Genomic DNA, 14,134 nt, shown 5'->3' with positions numbered 1-14,134 from the left:
AATCAGTAGAAAGGTTTTTTCAAGTCTGTATTGGTAAAGGGAAGGGAAACTTAATTGAAAGACCGTTTTTACACAGGAGGAAAAAAATCATTGGCCTGAATTAGGAGAACTTCGGCCCTTAAATGAGAATTCAAAAAAAATCACGAAAAATTCAAGCTTTAGGATTTTTATTATGAAGACTAAACATGAACTTAATTTGGAGTTTGAGACAATATGACTACACATATGTGTTAGTTGAGACGGATCTCGGGATGTTCTAGGTGTTGAGTAACTCAGGCACTGTTTTAAGGCTAAACTAACAGTCATAATCACAATCATTACTCACCCTCAGAGGTGTTTGCCAAAGACATCAGATATTCCTGCGCCTTCACATTATCCTCGCATAATCCGAGTTTCATGTACAACGGAAGTCCTTGATTTTCTTTGATCGAACATTGTGCAATAAAAAGGCTCTCCTGTTGCTACCAAAAAAAAGTGTCCACTGTGGATGCTTCAATAACTGTCTTCATTAATCCCAGAAAATGGACGCTAAAGCACCTGAAATAAAAAGACAACGAAATTTTGTTGCAGGTAAAGTGAGGGAGTTTCAGCAAACATCCTAGCCTTACATGCCAGTGTAGAATAGGGAAGGGGGAGAAATTGTGTCTTTTGAGCTAATTCCATGAAGTATTATTCTTTCGCCTGCCTTGAATATGCTAAACAATTTACAGGATATAAGGTTCTAGATATTTCAACGGGGCAAAGTGCGGTAGGAGTGACTAATGTTGAACAACCCTTCTGACATCACTAGAGGTGGCGCGGGAACGTTAAATTTGGTGTCAGTGGTAAGCGACAAAAAGCGGAATAAAAAAAGTCATAGAAGAAAGATCACCTATGGGCTGTTGGTTTCGAAGGTACTCATAAAAGGAAGCCTTTTAATACCGTCTTGATTTTGCCAGTCTATTCACCCTCTTGTAATGAATTATGCCTATCTACAAATGAAGAACTGACTCAGAGGTACTGTAAACACCTCTTAAAGTTTTGCCTTGAACAGAGAACTAAATATCGTGTCTCAGAGACCTGATGCCCCTTCATTTGCTCTATTTTTCCACAGGCGTATTCAGTGATGGCGGCTAGTCAAAAATTTTCACTCAACGTGTAACATTACCCAGTTTTAAATAAAAGGGTCGAATTGAATGTAATATTTAAGATTAAGAATGGAGCCCATAAATGAGATAAAAGATAGCTATTCATTTGATTGCCTCTCTTGGCATTTTATGGCACTTATGTAAACGTTTGGGTTTAAAAAACTGAAAATCAAGGAGCATTTGCAATTTAACTATCAACTCAAGTCCAATTTTAAAAAAATTGAGTAGCGGAAACCATAAAAGTCTACACAAGTTAATACATTTTTCAAACGAACGTAGCTTTACTATTCAGTCTTTCCCACTTTTGGCATCGTTGTAGACGATATATCTGGTCACTCTCCTGCTTCTGGTATTATGAGTTGCTTGACGAATTTCGCCTAGTCTGCGTAGATTATCGTAGACGATTCGGGGCATTCGCAGTGAAGGATGAGTGCCACCTATTCCACCTATTCTAGTTCATCTGGTTTACTTCGCTGCAATTCCTTAACAGGACTAATGATATTTTGATTAAAAATTAGTCGAATGTTTTCAGTATTCTCATTTAAATTGTGCTGCAATTTTTTTCGAATCATTATCGAATAATAGGCAGAGCATGATATTAGGGCGGTTGCTAACAGAAAAAGCGGTTTTGGAGCCAACTTTATTGCGGGTCTCTCAAGACTTAGCTATCCTTCTTTGATTTACAATAATAGCGCAATTGTAGCTCATTTGGATCAGCTTTGCCAGTCCCTTCACCTCCGCAGCATAAAAGCCAGTCAATACCATGAAGATGATGCATAATCATGCACACTAATGAGGCATAATTTTGTCCAAAATATGTAAGTGCTTCTTATCAAGTGAAATAAGATTAACAGGCTTCTCTACCATAAATCTGAAAGTTTTGTGCTATTTCTGCTAAAGTTCCCATAAAACCTGTTTTAATAGATAGATATCTGCAAATTTTATAAAAGTCCCAGCCAGATGGAGGAAGGTAGAGAGACAAAGCATGCCACTGAGAGGCACTTAAAGAACGAATTTTCCTAATAAATTATCTGAGGATAGATGGCTCCTGGACATGAATGCACTTTTTTTCTGATTACAACGATTTACGTGCTGCTGTTGAAGACAATAGCTTAAGGCTAATGTGTCACCAAAATCAAGGGAGAAACGCTAGTGGTGAATCCCTAACTGGAAACTGGGATCCGCCCTATATACGGCAACAAAAGAAAAAGGAGTCTCAAGGGCAGCCAACTTTTATCAGCCTTTTCACGCGGGTCGTAACATTGTATCACGCACTTCAGATTGTTGAATTGCTGACTGTCTTGCACTGAGAAACGGCTTTTGCGAAGTTTATTAGGTGATTGATAATGTCATCATTCACCCCTAAATTGCACCCAATTCTACGATTTTACTTCATCCTCAGGCTATCATAAAGTTCTTGCCTAAGATACCAACCCACGCAAAAAGACACATAGCGATACTCTGCGTGACCAATGGGCAAATAGGGACTAAATTTCTTTGTTTATGCCTAAAAAAAAACAAATTAAGATCGCAAAATGTCGCTAAATTTGGACGTAAGAAGACCACACCCCATAGCTTAGAATATGAAGTGGGGAACATTGGGAAAAGAAATGAAGGAAGGGAGAGATAGTCCTTACAACACTTCTCTCCTCCCTAATTCCTTGTATTTTTTCCACGGGGTAATCATCACTTTTACGACATTGGGCAATGATAAGCGAAATAAAGCAAACTATCGGGAAAAAATCTGCAATAAAGTAGAAGGAGCTACTATGACCAGATGTTTTGTCTCCAGAGGGTCAACACTTTTTGTAAAGAAAAAAGTGGAATTTGCAAATTGCATCATTGTTACAAAGGGAAATATAGTATATAACATGATTTTAACGGAGCTTTCAGTAATTACTTGTATTTTAATTCCTTAAAATAGTCGGACCATATTTGGTTGCCAGACAATATTTGTAGATAATTGCTTAAGTTAAGAGTACAAAGTTTTATAAATAATAAAAGAACTTGATAACGCACTTTTAATGCGACCTACAAATGCGCAGTCCGCCTACGTAAGAGCATTGTAGAGCTTTATTAGGAATCCTTTTCTTCCTATTCCATTCTGTTTTTTGAAATAAAGCGTCATGTTAAAATCTTTTCATCTAGATTATAATTTACTAATGCACAAATTAGAGGTTGATGGGTAAACTGCGGCCTAGCGTGTTGTTCAGCTGTGCGATTGACTATGCAACTGCTTTGGTCTCCGCAGGTTGTAAGTCCGCATTGCGTCATGGCTTTCGGACCATGCCATTAGCCGCCCAGCCACTGTCTACTCCTTTGGCTCATCATAATTTTGGCGGAGGCATAATTTTTGTGTCCACAGGCTACTGAATAATCCTCTTCCGATAACTGTGCTGTACAACAGAACCAGCATTATATTAGTGTCTAGACTAGTAGAATCGCTTCCACCTCCTATGTCCGAGCTTTCCTTAGCTCTTTCTTCCGAAAAATTCATTATTTTTCCCCCTGACAATTTCTATAACAGACTTCATTCAAACTCTATGGCTCATTGTTAAATTCGCTTTTAAAGTAAGACAAGAAATTGGCCTGATAACTGCAAGATTCTTACATGTACAAAAATTATGCAGGATAATTTTGCTTTATTTTGAAATGTTTTTAGAATGCTTTGAAAAATGTCGCCAGCTTTTTATAATATACACATAATAATGATAGTCCACGCGTTGCGTAATCACTTTCTAAAATGTGCCCCTTATAAGGAAAAGTAGAAAATGAAGATTTTATTTTGTTTGTCAGCCTCATGAATCATTATTTTAAATGATTTTGCCACTTAAGAAAGTGGAATCAAAACACAAACATCAAATTTACTTGTGTAAATAAACTTTTGTCCGTTTTGATCATGAATTGTTTTCAAAAGGAAAATTGGCCATGTTTCAAATGATCACAAATTTTAGTCTTTACTTACCCTTTAGGTAATATTTTGGAATAGATTATTGTTATTGGCAATTTATTAGACTGGATGTGTCTTCCTACGCGGGCACAGTGGTCTCCATTCCCCCTCCACGGCATAGGCATTGGGTTATCTTAGCAGACTTTAAGCTGGTCTGTATTTGGGAATGAGTATGTTCTTCCTTACTACTTTGTTGAGTATCGCTTGGTCTTAAAAAGCATGCGGTTCATGAATTCCTACTTCCCCAACACGATTTACAATTGGGACTAACCTCCAGACATGGTGAGATTACCGAAAATTGTGATGATTGACTTGGGGGTTTGACTAAGGGGAGCACCAAGGAAGACGCTAAAACAAAGAATGAGGCCATGCAGTCAGCTAACTTTGTTTAGCCATGTAAGTGCTTCAGCCCCCCCAGATTGTACGTCCGCTACGTGGTATGACGTTCGGACCATGTTGACAGCCTCTGAGCACCTCTGCACCTCAGTAAATAGCATGTTTTGCCATGCTACTCCGGCTTATTACGACTTTGGGGAAGATTCGGGACGCTATAATCTATCCCGGGGATGTTTTGCAAAAAAATATTGGCTCCATTACTTTGATTTGACATTTTGGCTTTGTGATTAGCACACTCATTAATTGAATCAATTTTCCTTATTATCACTTTTAGCGTATCTAAGAAGGCTGCATTCGAAGGACAATTATTGTGGCCGCGTTGGTTCTATAGAGCTCTGAGTATTTGCTTAGCGTTCCGAGTCCTCGCTGAGGTCGTAATAAGTCAAAACTATAATAGAGGAACATACTACATGCTAACAAATGAGTAACGAGCTGGGAGGCCACTAGCGGTGCTGAGGTACAAGCTGAGGAGGCTTATTTGCCTATGCAGGTGTACACACAGTTAAGCACTCTCAAATTTCAGCCCTTAATATTTTAAAAAGGGGCTTGTGTCAAAAATGAATGGGCTGATTTTCGTTCATTAATATCCAAGATTGACACCCTTTTAGTTATTAAAAAAGGTAAACCTTCGAGCTCCGCATCGCTAAGAAATATATTATCTAAGCTGTGGATGCCATCGCAATGCCATATAGGTAATATGTAAATTGAATAGAACTTGTTTTGGTGGTCTTCGTCATGTCACATGCATTTAAGTGTTTACATAAATGCTATAGAAGATGAGATATGCGTCCATTTATCGGTTCTTAATAACGATCTCCAATTTTGCCTAATTCTCAGGAATTACATCTACGACCTGTATTTATCGCTGCTACAAGCCTAGTGTAATTTGGTTCCAAAGGTGGGTTCTTCAGGGTCACCCCTTGGCAGAGCTTATTGCCCACAAATAGTCTGAAAAGTGGTGTCACGTCCAAGAAGAAAGTCCGTTAATGGTAATGAAATATTGTGCATTAAAGCCGACCAAAGTAACTTAAGATTAGCATGCCAGGAACAGCTTCTATTACGTCCAACGTTACACGATTGGCAAAACAAGCGGTTTGCATGAAATTCAAATGGGAAAAAAGTAGTAGAAGTTACCTAGGAAAGAAATCATTCCACTTATTAAGGATTGCAAATTTACCCTTTACTACTCATAAAGCATATCTTCCATTTTTGCTTCTAATTCAGTGACACACAGACTACCTGGCTTGTGATGAAAAATAGCTTTGAAATTGCAGTGTTTGCCAAGCAAGCACAGATATCATTGGCATATTCCCAAAGAGCCATAGGGATATACTACACTTACGCTGTGTAGGCAAGACAGATTGCAGACTAATTTATGCGCTGCAAACTTCATGCAGAATGCTAAATTTTGTCGGGTTGTTGGATGATTCGCAATAAGGTCCCATGCGTTTTAAGGGAATATCCAAGACTTCATAAATCATTGCTGCAAAATTTGCCCTTGAGACCACCCCATACCTTACATAGAATATGATACGGTACTGTTTCATCCTCCCCTTTCTAATCCCCTGTTTTTTAGTTTTTCTGGGAATAATCACCCCGGCTTTGTATCAGTTAATCCCATGCACATTAGAATAGTCATTTGGAAATAAGGGTGTGAGCAAAGAGTGGGTGGCTTGGACGTGGTTCATTTAGTCTAAAATGGTGTTTTTATAGGAAAATTTTGTGCAAATAAGATGTTTTAAGAACCATTTCAGTTGTCTTATGCCTTTTTGTAAAGTATTTGGTTACCTTATAATACCATTTATGCACGCATTACCTGTCACACACGTGCGAAGTTTTGGAGGATCGGCGTAGGCTGTATATAACATGTTCGAAGAGGATATATTTCGGCAGATAAGACATCTTCATTAAGAAAAAACTTTCCAAATTCCCCTATTCTTATGAAGAAGTGGCAGCACACTGAGAACAGAACACTTTGGTGACCAGAGCGCGGCGGCGTTGGTGAAGTAAAGTGGGTGACGACACTACCATCCATTGCCCCTTTCCACATTGAGTAGTTAATTTAAGCAGAATAGGGTAAAGATTGTAAATATTCGAAAAATTTTCTTATTTAACAAGGCATCCTTTCTCAATATCTTAAACTAGTCGCCTCATCACATCTCCCTTTTCCCACCAAGATGAAGTGAGCTGCAAAACCTTTTGAAACTTAAGTTTTCCAAACAGTTTTGCATTCTTATTAGAGGTTTATTTTAGGGAAATGAACAACTAACTGTCTCCTACAAAAGTAGAGAAAATTAATTCTATTAAGACCTTCCTGACCAGCAGACTGATGGCGTAGGTAGAATTAGAAGACATTCATGAAATTATTATGGCTGCTAACTCATAAAAGTAAGAGCACCCACAAAATTTCATGGAGGATTCCCAGTTTTAAAAAAAATTCCCAATTATTTGGCTAAAATAGCACTTTAAAATATTACCACTGACTTTAAAATGTTTCGTTTTATTTCTTTTTTACCTGAGTGGTTAAAACATCTTTGATAATATTTACGCAGAGAAAGACTTCAACCTAAAAATGCTACAGTTTGTTTCGAATGTCATAACATCGCGTAAATTTTTGCAATTTAATTTTGAACCCTTTTTATGCCTTCTTTATAACGCATCCTCCATGTTTTACTCATTTCTTATTGGCTATGTCCAGACAGTTGTCTGATGTAGCGGCGAAGCTCGTCTGAACTCAGAGGGTAGACTTTATGCTGCTCAAGAAATTAACAAAGCCCTCCATATTACAAATTCACGGTAAAAAACCTCTTCAAATGCAAATAGTACGCATTTCCGCTTACGCTATTTTCGCCTAGGTCTTTTCCCCTCCCTGTTATGCAACGATAGATGACTCAGGGTGCCCACAAAAATTTTCTTCACGTCCTATCAAAGGTCAGGGCTTTGTGCATCCTTTCCCCAAACTTCGGAGGGACTTTCATAAGCAATGACTTCATTTTTAACTGCATCCTCTCAATTAAATAAACCTTCGAGAAAATGAAATGTACAGGAGTAAATTCCTTGCTCTTGTTGTTGTTGGGGTAGGAGGAAGAGAAGAGACATGCTAAAATAAATCACTTCTATTTTATATGAAGTGGAAGACCGCGACCTTCCCGCGTCACCGAAGTATGTCATCCTCCATGATATAATTGATGTTAATTAGAGGTTGGGAAGTAATTATGAGAGGACAATTTCTAGCTGATATATTTCGAAGCCAACTATTATTATTTTGAAAGGTGTTAATTAAATAGCTTGTTTAAAAATCCACTCATTGTAGTGGCGGAATTTCAAATTCGTGTGTATTGGTGGAAAGCGAAATCAACTCCTAGAAATATGATCCTCTCTCTAATAAGAGAACTTCTGCCTAAACAACTTTGCTTTCACATAAATTATTTAAGAAATGTTTCTTAATAATTGAAAATATTTGCCCCTGTATTTGTAAACGATTCGACTTTCTTCTAAATTAACTTTCTCCTTGACCTCTAAAATAAGTTGAATGTTTCTTCTGCTTGTAAGGGCACTACACATGGCTAAGAACCAAAAAGGTGTCCTTTCCACTGATAAGCCCCGAGTCTTCCCCAATGCCGTGACAAGCTAAAGTACTGTGGACGAAAATACTATTTCATAACGTGTAGAAGAACTGGAAGGCTACCAGCAGAGCTAGAAGACGAAGATTACCCCACAGAGGGGAAAACAACCTGTGGTGAGGCATAGGTGATGATGTCAAAATTAGCCCACATTATTGAACAGCAAACTCTATTAACAACTCAATCTAAGAGTATTTTATCCGTACTCTTGGGTTCATTTTGTAAAAAAAAAATAAATACATAAATATATATATATATAATATGTACAATATTCTTCTAACATTCGTTCGTCTAGTACTACATACCATTCACTTACATCCATGATTCAGCTTGACACAGAGATGTTATTCGCCGAAGCAAACACTGAGGCCCTTATTTTGTAACACAAAATAAGCCACTTTTTTAATTTGTTATGTAATTTTGAAGAAATTGTTTGGCTATTGTACTTCCACATAGGTTGAACAAATATCTACTGTCCATTTAAGCCTAATTCGCAAAGCAGAGAGATCTGTATCATTGGCTGGAAAAAAAACTGATAGTTTCTGTCGGCAAATATTTTTCTCTCAGCACTTCAGAGAAAATTTACTTTTGGTGTCTATTATTTTAAACATAAGGTAGGGGAACAAAGCATTGGGTTTTTTTACTTTAGTGCCAAAAATGGTAAGAGAAAACCGGTTTTGAGTGATAATAGCATGAGCGAAGAGCACCAACTATGAAATGATTTAAGCAAAGTGGATATACAAAGGGTGAAAGATGCACACCATACCCTAAGAATTCAAGTAAGTAGACACTGTATCCCAAGAAACTGTCCTACTTCTTTAAAATATGCAAATATCTTGCTGATCAAACTCACTAGAAAAGAAAGCGATCGTGGCATATCATAAGACAGCGAATAAAGTTAGTATAATAATATTCCTCATTTGTTAGCCACTTCTACATGACGTCTGGAAGAAGTCACTAATAGACAAATGTATAGTTAAGCTATGGGATTTGCCTGGTGCTTGCCAATATTTTTTGATGCCATCACTGCGGTATCATTAAATAAGGGGCTTGAGACAGTCAACTGTTTCTTTTGTAGGCGCCCATATTCTTTGCCACCTTTTCCTCCTGGCAAAGTAACAAATGTTTACCGATGATAAATTCTTATGCATAAATTTTATTTTCAATGGGGATTATCTTTGTGCCATATTATGTATGTCAGAAAAGAGATGTAAATATATTGTACCTCTGTTATAAACCAAAATACTTTATTAAGTCATACTACTTACTAATGCGTAAGTAAGGAGCTAGTGTGCTACCATCGTGGCGAGAAGGCCACGTAGCGGTGCATCAGTACAAATTGAGGAGACCAATTTGTCTGGGCACCTCGAAAGATAATCGGAAAATTCCTAGAATTGACTGAAATTACAAAAAAATGCTTCTAATTTTCAAGAAAATTCGTATTCAGAGCTAAATTATAAACATTTTGGATCGTTGAGCTCCCATTCAGTACATTCAGAGTGGCTAATCACCTATTTAAACTAAAAGCTACACAAATATCATAGTTATGCTCTGTCAAAACCTACCTGGATCTCTACTTAGCAGTCACGTGCGCACACTACGCACCCCCCACTTACACCTGTTTCATTATGAAGGCATCCTCATTTTGCTCTTGCTCACTAATTTTTCTTCAGTTAGAAATCTAGACAGGATCTACGATAGCCCGTAAAAGCAAAATTCAGTACGCAACCAAAATGTGGAATCCTGTGCAACACAAATTGCTTTTAAATTTCAAACCATTTATGCCACGCGAAGGTTGAGCAATAACTGTTAATTTTTATAAAATACTCTATCTTACATTAGGCTAAATGCAACTCTCACTGTTCCTTGTTAAGGCTTATAATTTAGACTAGTTACTTTAAAGGAGCTATTCATTTAGTTGACCAAAGTCTGCCTCGCATTAATATTGCCTACTCGTTTTCTTCAATTAAGGCCATTTGTCTTGTCTACTGCTCAACCTTCGCGTGACATAAATGGTTGGACTTTTAAACGCAATTTGTTTTGCACAGGATCCCACATTTTGGATGCGTACTGACTTTTGCTTTTACGGGCCATCTTAGATCCTGTCTAGATTTCTAACTGAAGAAAAATTAGTGAGCAAGAGCAAAATGAGGATGCCTTCATAATGAAACAGGTGTAAGTGGGGGGTGCGTAGTGTGCGCACGTGACTGCTAAGTAGGGATCCCGGTAGGTTTTGACAGAGCATAACTATGATATTTGTGTAGCTTTTAGTTTAAATAGGTGATTAGCCACTCTGAGGGTACTAAATGGAAGCTCAACGATCCAAAACGTTTGTAATTCAGCTCTGAATACGAACTTTCCGGACAAATAAAAGCATTTCTTTTTTGAAAATTAACAGTTATTGCTCAATAAAGAATTAAATGCAAAGAATTTATATAAACTATTAAACTACATGTAAGCTTTATTCAGTATCATTATGGCTAAGCCTGCTTTATACAATTGTATCGCCTGTAGCACAATCTGATTTATAACATTCAGCTCTTCTTTGTTTAAGACTAGGATGCATAAATTTTAAAAATCTTCAGTAATTGTATATAATCTGTCTTATAACTTAAGGCAGTTAAAATACTGTCAGTTTTGCCGTATTTATTGCTTTGGTTTGGCGGTTGGGAATAGCAACACAGTTGATTTTGGCTTCTACGATGAGTCAGTAAATAGAAACAACGTACCAAAATAACTGCAACGCCTCGAGTCCTCTCCAGGGTCGTAGGCGGTTAAAGCAGTGCGAAATAACATGCTACTTACTACAATAAAGAGGAGCTGTGGAGGCAATTACCATACACCAAGGGCCATGTCACAGTAGGGTCCACAATCTTTGCGGACACAAATGCCCTCAAAGTTAAACAAACCACTAGACCACAAAATAATTACTTTGTGAATAAGGCGGTTTTGAGTGTTCTCTGACAATCTGCACTGAATTTGCGTCGACATTATCGAAATCGGTGACAAGCATTTCCAAGCCTCATAGTCATACCATATTCTAAAGCCAATTCTTCCTGATAATGGCATGATTCTGCAAGAACAAAGAAAGAACGGTAGTTGTGATCACGTAACTTGATCTGCCAGTTACCCACTTTTATGGGAAGCATTCTCTTGAGACACCCTTCTCTCTTCCCCTCCCCTCCCCTAACCCTCTATTTTGATGACTGACGCATTCTTGTCGACTTCATCGTTTGTCTGTTTATTTTTATTTTTTTAAAAAGCACCTCTATGTGACAAAAATTGCATGAGTTGACTGGAAGTGGAGTACAGAGCTATCAAGTCAGCCCCTCAAAATAATTGGTTTTAACTTGGAGCGTTGGTCTACCGTGTCGTAGCGTTGGACTAGAAAATGGATGCAATGTAAGCTTATCTGCTTTCCGGATCGAGCTTAACTGAGCTCCAAAGCCATAGGTGGTGGAGGACCAATCGGAGTGTTTACAATAGGAAAATCGACCCAGAAACCAGGTAAGTACCTTGACTTTCGACCAGTCACACAAGGATAACGGCATCACCTAGAGGAAAGTGCAGGAGGTTCGAGAATGAGAAAGTGCGCATCACTGTTTGCCACGAAAAACCGCTGTTTAGGCCCGAGAGCATCCCTCAGTCACGGTTAATGTGAACAGCAACAAAGAAGTAAGCTGCAGAGATAAATTCCTTGACAGCTAAGCAAATGGACCTCACCGACATATTCTAATAAGCAAGCCTAGGCTTCGACATTATCCAAATGTGTCCTGCACTTAAGACTACATGCCAACCGACTGTCTAGTTTAGATAAAAGTGGTTTTTATAGCATATTTCGTTCATCGAGCAAGGGGTATCAGTTGGCATCCTCCAACAATAGTTCTAAAGCACCGTCTCATACCAAGTAGGCTATGCCTGCTTTGGCGTAGATGTGGTGACTTGCGAAGGCTTAAGTGTAGGCAAAAGGGGATGTCCTCAGGTGATGATTGGCATTTTTTCTTGACCTTTGACAATCACAGGCAAAATGGACAAATCGGTGATAAAAACACATTCATTTGCAAAGGCTACTCATTTCCTCAAGGACACAGTAGCGTGCAAGTATGAAAGTCACAATCTCGTGTCGCATCGCGAAAGACTTAGGAATGGTGATGTTAATTTATTTGAATAGATATTTCTTTTCAATGCATTCAAGCATTGCAGTGTAAGTGGAATCACAGAGATGAAGCGACTTCAGCAGAAATGAATTGCATCGCAGCAGACTTCAATCAATGCACTGAGCAGAATTTTTGGTTAAAGCAGTTGATAAAGGAAGGACATGAGGCTGGCAATTGAGAGAACACATGGATTTGGAACCACGCATGCTGTTGCAAGGGTTGATGGAAGTGTCAACTGCTCACAATATTGCGTTATCATAGCCACAGCAATCAGATGCGCCAAACACACAAATGCATCCGACCAGCAACCTCGCGTGTTCTGATGGCTAGTGGATAAGACCTACACGCCAAGATTGTCCAACTGCTGTGTCGTGCGCTATCAGATGCGGTAAGCAGGCAAATGCTTCCGTTTTACAACTTTGCTCATTTGTCGACCAGCTAAAGAAACATTACTGTGAAGTGGGTGAGTTATCCAGTCGGCATTTTGCATGTGACAACGAAGTAGTGCCGTTGAATGGAGTATGTCGTGACACTTTTAAGGAGACCGAGGTCACTCCTTTTGATGCTACAAAACCGAAACACTGAAAACCGTTATCCTTTTTACCCATTCATGTTAACACCTGTCATAATATGCTGCTCCAAGCGTTTTAGAAGGCACAAAAGTCATTGTATTCAGCCTTTATAGTGAAAAAGCAAATGAGTTCATACAGCCCCATAGTAGTTAATCATTCTTCCCTCTTAAGAAGAATGGTGGCTTTGTATAACTTTGCGTCTCTAGAAAAGCAAGAAAGCACAAGGCACCCACTACTTGGTCTCAATCTTGAGTTACGAGATATGAGGCCCTGCATAGGTGACATCGCATTCTGACTGACTGATTACTCCTAACTGTGTGTAAACTGGAAACATTCCTTGCACATCATGGGAGTATGTCCATCCGTCTTGAATGGATAGGTCTATGTAGTGACCGTTGTCTGCCGCCCAGGAAATGATCCATTTCTGGTGTCTAGTCACTCCAGCAGTCCCCTCATTGAGGCTTCCTGTGGAGAAACAGAAAGCATTCCTCCGCAGAATTCAGACAGCTTAAGCCTAAGTTCTCTAATGTCTTTACAACGCAGGTGAGCAAAGCCTGGTATCATCTAATATGTGACAAGCGGGAACCTCAGCTTAACCTCCCCTCCTAATTCACATCACGTCAAATATGACAGAATGTTGTTTTTGGTACACTAGCATCGCACATCGCTTTAGGCTGAGGATTACCAGCTCCACTTAACAATGCTTAGGCTAAACTAACAGACTTCACTGTAGGAAGTACACTTCTCAAACAACCCGTAGACGGTGCCCTGTGTCACTGGATTGTCTCCAAATGCGTTTACAGCAAATGGTGAGGACCTCATGCGGAATTGATTTAAACTCACTTCATGATGGAACTAACTCGAGCCACTCCCACCAGATTAAACCGACATTCCTGAGAGGGAGATAGGGACGACTGGTGGCACTGATGCATTTCGATTCTTTAAGCCGCATGCTCTCTACAAAACCCATTGGGTTGCATCAAGTCAATGAAGTGGGTTAAGCAGTAAGTAAGGAGTGGAAGTAGTTTTATGTACGTGCAATAATTTTGCCATAAAATAGGACTAGAATGGCACACGTTGTATGTCAGTGAGACAATGCTCGGTGGGATGCGGCTCCTACCCACCCAGTTCTGCCCACCATCAATAAGTGTTAAGTATCACCCCATTGTTTTTACTACTTTCCATTACAGTGCAATACTTAAGTGGATGGGACGCAGGTAAAGTACTTTTTACCTGTGCATTTATTAGTAGTCTTTTTGTTACCTTCAATTGTCCATCAATTAAGCAGATAAAAGGCGATTTTGGCAAA

At 38.8% G+C, this 14,134-nt stretch overlaps 1 protein-coding gene across 1 annotated transcript; it reads right to left on the bottom strand. All coding sequences in view use genetic code 11, as the record gives it.

The window, feature by feature from the left end:
- Window positions 1–1,573: 1,573 nt before the first annotated feature.
- Window positions 1,574–6,341, bottom strand: EGR_05243 (hypothetical protein; the record flags this gene model as incomplete). Its single annotated transcript, XM_024494492.1, has 7 exons — window positions 1,574–1,737; window positions 1,812–1,955; window positions 1,992–2,059; window positions 2,765–2,856; window positions 3,739–3,812; window positions 4,675–4,761; window positions 6,290–6,341. 7 exons carry the CDS (start codon window positions 6,339–6,341, stop codon window positions 1,574–1,576), a joined length of 681 nt encoding a protein of 226 aa, XP_024351113.1.
- Between the last annotated feature and the right edge of the window lie 7,793 nt (window positions 6,342–14,134).

The sequence above is a fragment of the Echinococcus granulosus genome (assembly GCF_000524195.1).
Source record: "Echinococcus granulosus chromosome Unknown EG_S00037, whole genome shotgun sequence".
Lineage (NCBI taxonomy): Eukaryota > Metazoa > Platyhelminthes > Cestoda > Cyclophyllidea > Taeniidae > Echinococcus > Echinococcus granulosus.
This window is presented reverse-complemented; position numbering and strand designations above follow the sequence as displayed.